General features: G+C 42.1%; 1 protein-coding gene across 1 annotated transcript in view; it reads right to left on the bottom strand.

Moving 5' to 3' along the window:
• KIZ (kizuna centrosomal protein) overlaps positions 1-9,704 on the bottom strand; it is a 46,510-nt gene that overhangs the window by 32,200 nt on the left and 4,606 nt on the right. The window contains exons 3-4 of the mRNA XM_009701715.1: positions 7,317-7,409; positions 2,485-2,860 (exon numbers count right to left, since the gene is read on the bottom strand). Of these exons, the coding sequence (XP_009700017.1) occupies positions 2,485-2,860; positions 7,317-7,409 (469 nt within the window). The remainder of the gene's footprint in view (positions 1-2,484; positions 2,861-7,316; positions 7,410-9,704) is intronic.

Here is a 9,704-nt window from a genome sequence, read left to right as displayed (position 1 = left end):
ACATGTGAACGAGCATCCCTCTGTTCTCCCTTCATTTTGGGTTTCCCTGCGCACAGCCCCGTGTCCTTCCGTGCTCCTCTCACAAGGGGGAGTCCGGGGAGGCTCCAGCCTCCATGCTCACCCCCTTTGGGTTTGCAGCTCCTGACGGGTGGGAGACAAACCTAGCACTCCTCAAAAACCATCACCGGCACAAAGACCAGCTACTTCACTAAATTGTCTCTGGACGAACTATGAAACAGAAAAACTGGAAAAAGCTTTTCTTAAGGGGAAAAAAGTGCACCTGAAGAGGCTACTATCGTACACATTTTTTAAACCTTGCAGAAGAAATACATGCCTGGAGGCTTTTAAACTCGGCACATTATTTGCCTTCTCTAAAAGAGGAGAGTACAGAGTCAAATCATGCTTCTAAGATGACAGATACAGGCTACTTATCTTTTTATAGAATGCCAAAAGTTAATGGACCAGCTAGTTCTGTGACAAATCAGTATTGCTACAGAAATTCCCAGTTTTTCATAAAATTCACCATGGGTTTAAATTAACCAGCATTCGCACACCTGCTAATGCTACAGCACCCAGCATGCAGAAATGTTTGGTCATGGAGTTTCACCAGAACTGAATCACTTAAGGCTTATGCCAGACAGTACCTGGTGCCAGGATGGGCCCTTTTTGCCTTGTTTCCAAATTTGTGAAGTAAGTGCAACAGAAATGTCGCTCCTTGACCTCCTGGGAAATGAGGATGGAGAGAGCAATGGAGGTTTTTTCCCCTCTAGTTTGGGAAGGGCAGGGAGGGGAGAAAGGGGCAATTTTCTTGCTTTGTTAATCCAGGAGAAAACGGGATTTTGTTCCTTCCTACGTTTTGTGCTGCCGCTGCCCAGTGGCGGCCAGGGAGCAGCAGGAGAGGCTGGCGAGCACCACTCTGCACGAAGCCGGCAGCAGAGCCCTGCACATGCTCACTCCTGGTATGGCACAGCCAAGTGTCTTCATTAGCTCCCATCATTTGCAGCGTGGAAGGTCAAGCTTAGGAAAGCTGGAACAAGCCAGTCCCCTCCACACTTTCAAACCTGCACCGCATTAGTCTGTTCACTTTGCAACACGCATTTGGCAGTGGACAGACATAAAAAGCCCCCCAGGCAGTCTGAGGTGATTACCATGCCATTTGACAAAAAGCTCATTTTGATTTTGAGCCCAACTGTACAGTTTCTCTGAAGGCAGAGATACTACATTCCAGAAATTAAATGGGTATTTCTTGCCCAGACGCAACGCTAGCCACCTCAGCCTTCCTCACAGGGAGGAATCAGCACTCCGCAAAGCCATAGGCAGAGCCCGAGGCTAAGGTAAGCCAGGCTGGACTGGTCTCCTTCCAGTACCAGTAAGGACAGGCTTTCATTAAAATGGAGAAATGACAGATGCATCAGATGAAAGAAAATGAGAGGCAAATAAATTCCTTAGAGAAAGAAAAAGGAATGGGGGGGGAAACAACAAAGAAGATGCCAGAAAAACCCCAAGAAGTGGTACAGAAGAGCATCTGATGGGGATGCCAGCTTTCCTCTATAAAGAAACCCACAATTGTTACAGAAGAGCAGGAGTCCCTGCATCATTAGGGTTGTCACCAGTTTCCATTATAAATAGCTCCATTTTAGCAACTGTTATGGGGCTTGGAAAACTAGTTTAAGTTGAAAATTGCTATGTTAACTGGCAAAGCAGGGAAGAATATTCCTGCAAGGTCTTAAAAACGGAATAAACTCTTACTTAGCAACAAATCTTTGTCACTGTGACTTCAAAAACAAGTCCATTAACTTACTTCAAAGTAACCAAAGAACCCAGTAAAACAGGAGTGAACACATTTTGCCAAGATGGGGAAAAAAAGAAAGAAAAAAAAAGAGGAACAAGAAGTTGCAATGCAGCCTTCAAGGGCAGCATATCCCATCCCAGAGCAAGAGTATCTCAGCTGGGAGGGTCTGCCCCACCTTTCTCAGGAAAGGTGAGAGAACAAGGCGGAGAACTACCACCAAGTACGAGTTAATCCAGCCACATACAGGGACATACCAATCCTCAGTCTACATTGCCAAATCATGGTTTTGGAAATGAATGAACTACTGTGCACAAGTGTCCGAAGAACAAGGAAATCAACCTGAAACTCTTCCAGTGAAGCAGGTTCACATTAAATGTCTTAAAATGAGGTTCAGACTACTTCAAGACAACTGTGGGCACAACAGTGAGGAAATCTTCACTTTCTAACAGCAAACCTGAACAGGATCAGCCTCCAGTAAGCCCTTGCCTGTCCAGATGAGTGGCCTGGCAGGAAACAGAGTCAAAAGAAAAAAAGGAAAAAAGGGGGGGAGGAATAAAAATAATAGAGTGCCATCATGCTTCAACCACAGTGCAACAGGTGTAGGAGAAACCAGCAGCCATGGCCATCACTCTGGTTGGGATGAGTGTGCCCCAGCACTGGGCAGAGGCAGACAGGCACGCATCCTGCTGTACCTGGGATGCTTCCCCACGGCTGTTCCTCCTCAAAGGTGGCTGGTTTGGGATCAGATGCTGAGGAGACGAGCTGCTCAGAGCCTTCCTTGCTGGCAGCCAGGTCCCTGAGTCTTGCTGCTCCCTCCACTGATGCATCACTCTCTAAATCAGCGCTTCTGCTCTCTGGACAAAGTCCTTCAAGTGATGGAGAGCACGAAGGCGGGTCAGGCATCGAGCAGCTCTCTATGGGCTGGGGGGGTTTCTGTTGCATGCCCAAAGCTCCAGCGGCTGAGACTGCTGATGTGTGGCAGCCCATAAAGACTGTTGCTGGATGATACAGTCCTCTTGGCACAGCTGTCTCGGTGCTGATTCCTGCCTGTCTTCCAACCTGCGACATCTGAAAAACACAGGTGGGAGATGGCGTAAGGAAACAAACAGGCAGCATGTTGCAAATGGGAGTTTCTAGAGGATGGCATATTGGTTTCTGGAGAGAAAAGTGTCACGGAATTCAAGTATTTTCTATAGTAGTAGTATTTATTTATTATTACACAAACACTCAGCACGCATTTCTTGCATCCTAGTGTGAAAACGAGGGCCTGGACCTCAACTGAGGCTCCAGGAGCCAAAACAACTGGTGGCAAAAGTGCACTGCAGCCCCAACCCGACTAAAAGGGACTGACACACACAAAGGACTCAAACTAATCTAAACGGTAACTGGTTTTTACAAACAGGTAAACCTTTAAGATTAGATTCCTGCAAAGGTTTTTAAGACCCTGGATCAAAGCACGACGTTTAGAGCTACCCACCGAAGTCACTGAAAACGCCTTGAAGTTATTGACTCTAGAGGAACCATCGTACTCTACTTGTGTATGACTCCATACAGCCGCTGGCAGCCTGTGGTTTTGGTACCGCAGCATCTCGAAGCAAAGACGTGATCATTAGGACCCCGTTGCAGCGTCCACCATGGCAAATGCTGGCCTTTCTGGAGGCACCCACAGCAGCGGCTCTGAGCAACCTCCTCCTGCCGCTCTTCTCACGGTCTTCTCTAGGAGGCAACGGCATGAGGAAGCGTCCCTGGAGAGTCTAAAACGTGTATCTGCCATCACTTACTTGTCTATATACCCAGCTTTGCTCACATCGTGTCAACAAAGCAAGTAAGAATGAGGCAAAAAAATCACTGTATTCATTGTCTAACTTCTGCTCTTTCCTGTCTGTTAAATCACACCAAAGAAGAAGAACGACTACTTGGCTAACACCACATAGATGAAATTGCATTTTCCACAAGGCAACTTTGGGCACCGAGCAGAAACATTTTAAATGGCACTTTCCTCCAAGAACTGTTGAACTTGCATAAAAATAGTTCCAACACTATAACCACTCTGCTTCTAAATCCCAGTATTTTAATACTTGCCTTTTTTTCTTTGTAAACCTACTCAATCTGAACAATTTAGGAGGAGTGGCTACTGCCACCACTACTACTAAAAGGTCACCACCAGTTTATGCAAAGCCAAAATTAGCTATCGTAATACCACTGTTCATACTAAGCAGGGCTTACTTTTCAGGCCCAAATCACAGCAGGACAATTTACAGTCACCTCCACACCTCTCTCCTCTCTTTCATTGCCTGACCTCTTCCTACCATACACAGTCAGCTGCCAAGCCCAGCTTAAGGCAAACAAAGGCATCTTGTCTAGTCTGTGACCAAGTTTCATTAAAAAGCTCAAATTCCACATAACAAGAAGCAGAACAAAAAGCCATGAAGTTATTTTAAGGAGTAAAGGTTTTCTACTCAGGTTAAGTTCACAGCTTATTCCATCACCACTGCTCTCGGGTTCCTCCTAATTAGTTTTCGGGTCTTAAATTTGCTGCTTTAAAATGCATCTAGCAAGTACTTTATGGATTTAACAGCTCCTGGATGTAGTGTTCCAAAACAAGTGCAATTCAAACAGGTACAAGTGCTTGGCAGAGTCATAGCAGACACACGTCTCTAACAAGATCCTCTTTTGATCGCAGAAAAAAAATAAAAATAATCTCTTCACTGCCTTTGCATTCTCAAAGCAAACGTATGAAAGATAAAAGTTGGTCTAGGTACTGTTTTTACCACCAAAACCAAACCAGTAAAAACACGTAGATGACTTACCTAAACCAGTCTACAAGATTACTGAACTTCACGTCACTCCAGCTAGGAGTTAAAGAAAGTCTCTGCACAAAGCACACTTACAATCCTCTTTGGGATTGTAGGAATTTGGGAGTGCAGGCTCCCCACTTCTTCCTCCAGTAACAAATACAATCTTTTCTTATTATCAGTAAAGTGTTTTGAAGAGAACAAAGATAAGAAAAACCCCCCTCTCCATTAGGACTTACAAAAGGGTCCCATCTCCCCTGACAGTAGACGACCACATGAAAGCTAGGGAGGTGAAGTCAAGCCAGAGGCTTGTCTTTTCCAGGCGCCAGGCATTACTCATCCCTGGTGACAGCCCCTTTCTCAGGGAAGGATGCTCTGTCACCCAGACATGGCAATGCCAAGATGCACAAGTCCAAAACAGTCTTCAAAAGACTTCAAGAAAGTGCTTCAAAGTTGAAGACAGACTTCATTGCACAAAGGTTTCAGAAGCCCAGGTTATAAAGCTGTGCCAGTCAAGAAGCACATCTTTAGTATGGGACCTCTCCTCCAACTTGTAACACCGGATTGTCATTATGCTGGGCTTCAAAAAAAGACTGGTACTCAAGTCTTTTCCATGGAGAATCATGGTTTTCTAGACAAACGCTGTTTGGGTATATGGTTTCTGAGCTTAAAGACTCCCATAAAAACTGAGGGTCCAAAAGGATGCATATCCCATGATTCAGAGAAGTACCAGATATTCACACTGGTGTTTTAGGGGCAGTGGGATACTGACCATCTCTACAAGACTGGTTCTGCGATTGTCCTTCTTGGTCTCCAAGACGCACAACTGATGAAGTTATCACACAATCACTGGCATCCTGACTAGCCTGAAGGAAACCAGTATGATACCAGTGCTGGTAGATAAAACCAGTTCCAAGCTGTAATGATTTGCATCCTGGATATACCACCTGCAAACCACACGTGCTCGCTATGACAGACTCAGTGCCACATTGCTGAGAACACTCTCGTATTTTTGACATAAGAATAAGCAGATTTTAAGTGAGGTGAAGGTGGTGAGAAATGGGAACAATCAGTGCAAAAAAAAAAAAAAAAGAGAGAAAGATCTGAGACACAGCACAGACAAGGCAAAAGGATGAACAATTTAGTTGAAGTTGACTTTGTATTTAAGGAGGGAGATGAGAAGGAGAAAGAAGGGGACAGGTGACGAAAGAGCCCACAATCAAGCTATTAACTGTAATTCAACATAAAGTGACATGTTTGGGTACGCACCAACTTCTTGTACCGTCCAAAACCTCCTAACAGTTTTTAAAAAGTCACACCATGAGCCTTTGATGTTCTAGTATTTATGTAAACTTTTCCATAGGTTAGAAGTCACGTCTCCTACACTGACTGCTTTTAATTGAAGAATCTAGCATTCAAAAATAGACTTACCTTTTCACATTCATCTGAATTAAAAAGTTAATTCACAAACTGCTGGAGGCCTGCTTATATAGGTCAAGGTTGCTCGGGTTCATTGCTTTGTATATTACAGTTTAAAGAATGCTCTAAATTCAAGGTTTTTAACTTTTTAATCTATGGGGAAAACTTGCTATAAACTCAGATTAACGACTGCTAATGCACTGAAGAAAGAAAACCGAAAACCTTCCTCCTACTATAAAAACAAAATAGTGTGGCCTCTGTTTCTTTTCTGATAAGAGTCTTAAATACCAAACATTTAACTGCATAATAACATTTACTGGCAGCCAGGCAGCCTGCTTAGCAGATATATAAAGCAGGTAAAAGGAGAAAAAGTTAATTTCTTGGCTGAATGATTCCATCGGTAGCTATAGGGCAAACTAGAAAGTCTTTTAGTAAAGTAGCAGTTGATTCTTCTATCAATCTGCAGCACACATACTCTTCCAAGGAATGCATTAAATATGAAAATCATATCCCGTTATCATCTGTTTCCAGCTTTCAGCCCAGTAAGCTTTTCTTAATGAATGCTGTAGCCTAAGGGACAAGCATGCTGTTGGCTTTTCTGAATAATGGAGTGATGCTACCATTTTTGCTTATTACAATATCGACTAGCTGAGGGGGTTTCACACATAGTCACAAGTGACTACTCTTGCCAGCATGCTCCAAGTTATTACAAGATGTTTTTAGACATTTCATCTAAAAGAGCTTTACTGCTTTTAGTGAAGAAAACAGCTATGGTCTTGAACTGTATCATTTATATGGAGATAGGAGGAGGGATTAGAAGCCTGCATTACTGCAGATATATAGCAGAATATATTTAAGTATTCCTTGTCAGTCTTTTTGTCTGTTACTTAGATATGCAATCTCTTTTTGCTTCTTCTGAGAAAAGGTCAAAACGCACAAAATTATAAATACACCGTATGAATCGACTGCTGCATTTTTAAGAATATCATTCATTAAGAATATTTCCTCCTCGGTCAAGACCATTTTCATGCTATTCGGCATTGGAATTATAAAGAGCAACACGAAGAGGAATCTAAACAATTAAGAGTGCTCCCCCCTTTTTAATTCTAGTTCTTTGGCTGATGTAATTGCACTTTTTACCGAGGTTATTTTACTTTGCTCAGGCACTAAACAATATTTTGCACTACAAATGCCACAACGAAAATCCCCATGCAAAGACTGCTTAGCAATACCTCTTCATGCAGCAGCAGCTCAGAGGAAAGCACAGCGATGTAATAAAACACATTTCGCCCCCACTTCTTTCACGTTACCTGCTCATTGTATTCTTCTTCCTTGTCACCTTCTGCTGACAAGTTACCCTCTTGAAGTGATAACACGCTTTTAATTTCTCTCCCATACCATGCCTAAATGCAAACAAATCCATTACATAAAAATGGAGGCCATAAAAAAAACCCACCACAAATCAACAAATATAACTTTGCAAACTGTGCACTTTTAAATGTAATGTTCTAGCAGCATTTTTTACTTGGACTATATTTAAAAAGCCAGAGATCACATTTTCTCCTGAATTTTCTGCTCCTCTGAACAAATGATATGGCCTGTACGTAATCTTCTGTGGGTTTTTAATACGCATTTATCCATTCACGTAATTTAGAATCCTACAAAACAGTAATAACTTGTTGACTCAAATTTATTTCATCCCAACAAGTATTTGTAACACCAAATTATTTCTACTGTATCCAGACAATGACTCTGCTGCTTTGGGATGAAACAAGCTTTAGAATTTGTTTTTGCTTTACGTACAGCATCTTACAACTCATTGAGCTATTATAAGGAAAAATATATGGCAGATGTTACAAAGAGCAACGCAGCATGAAAGGCAACTTGCTGTAGTGTTACTAACAAACAACTGCATAAACAGTCTTCACCTCCACTACATTACTTAATTGACCAAATGTAATGCATTCATAGTAGGACTACCGCTTAAAAGCCAGGCACATACAGCACCTATAATTAATCCTGTTTGTTAGTAATTGTAAACCCCAATAACAAGTTACATTGGTCCTGAATGAAAGCACTTCAATACCTATTCTGCATCAGGTAATATGCATGAAAATAAATCTTTAAAAGAATCATCTTAACCAGCCCTGCACTTCACTCCAATGGTGCATTCAGCAAGTCTGCTGTTTCCCAGGCAATAGAAGCTGTTCATAAAATCGTAAACGTGAAATTTTAAGAAACACAAAACTAACCACATGAGAATTAAAGATGCTCAAAATAAACTCAAATGTAACTACTGGATTTTCCTGAAGGCTTCAGCGAATTTACTTCTACTTCCAAAAGTTACTGGACAAATTGCAGGCACAAACACAGGAAAAAGCGCGAATCTTTCAGAAACAAAAAAAGTTTTGTCAGCTACAGTCACATAATAAAATGCGCACATAGTTATGATAAAGCACTCCTAAAGGACATTCTCTCTCTCTATGGGAAAAAAATAAAAATGGTATTAATTTCTTTCTGTGTACCTCCAGGATAGATTAAATGATTACATGCTCCATAATTCTTATGCAATCCACAACAAGGGGGCTTTTCATAACTGTAACACAGAGGATATGTAATCTGTGCTTTGTTCAACAGCTTGGAAAAATAAGTCTAACCTGGCAAAAATAAAATGGATGGCACAGAAACATCAAAATGGCAGCAACGAATGAAACCTCTGCATGCAGATCAACCCATGGCACAACTGTGACTCACACCAGTACATTTTAACAACCTACCACTAGTCAAACCATCACAACACACCTCTGGTCCTGCCCTGCTTTAAAAAAAAAATAAAAAAAGTGTGAGCGGCGGGGGGGGGGGGGGGGGGGGTAAATCACACACACACACGCACTAGCTGGGCTATAGTTTTGCGAGGAATTTGTTAACATGGCTATGCAACCATGGGATGTTAGCCAGCCCACTGGATTATTAAGAGTGGAAATCAATTGCCACTGTACGAGATGTAGCTACACCTTTTCCAGAGAGCTTCCTTACTTCCAAAGGCAGGGAGATTGGCTAACAACGCCCCCAAATCACCTCCTCTGTACGCCAAAATCAAGGCTAGCCCCTCCCAAATAAAAATGAACCTACTGGCCTTTCAGAAGGAATGTTAAGATTAACACCAACAGGGCTCATCACCCCCATCTCAAAAACCATACATAAAAATCTTCCACATAAGCAGAGAAAAGCAGAGACTGGGGCTATTTACTTTAATACAAACAACGGAAGGCAGGGTTAATACATCACAAGTTACAGCTAACACGAGGCGAGTTGTCTGGTGCCAGGTAGTTGTTCTTAATAAAAAAAAAAAGAGCAAGGAGATTTTCAACAAAATCAAAGACAACTAATTTTAAAACAAGAATTTTGGGGTGTTTCTTTGTTTGTTTTAGCCACAGTACAAGATTACTGTATAGGGCTTGTTGTCACATTATACTGATTTGACAAAAAGCTTATGAGGATTCAAGAAGGACTAGACACTGCATTAACGTTAACATCCATGGCTAAAAAGACTGAAGATTTTTAGAAAGAACAAAGGCTCACACTTCAGGCCATACATTTATCCACTGAAAGAAAGGAACTTTTCAACGTAAGAAAGGCATCCAAAGGGTTTCTTGCCCTTTACTGTGATGCAGCAGCTAGTGAAAGCCAAACCAGAC

Source organism: Cariama cristata, unplaced genomic scaffold (genome assembly GCF_000690535.1).
Source record: "Cariama cristata isolate BGI_N322 unplaced genomic scaffold, ASM69053v1 scaffold24096, whole genome shotgun sequence".
Taxonomy (NCBI): Eukaryota; Metazoa; Chordata; class Aves; order Cariamiformes; family Cariamidae; genus Cariama; species Cariama cristata.
Note: the sequence above shows the minus strand (reverse complement) of the source record. Positions and strands in the feature narration are given on the sequence as shown.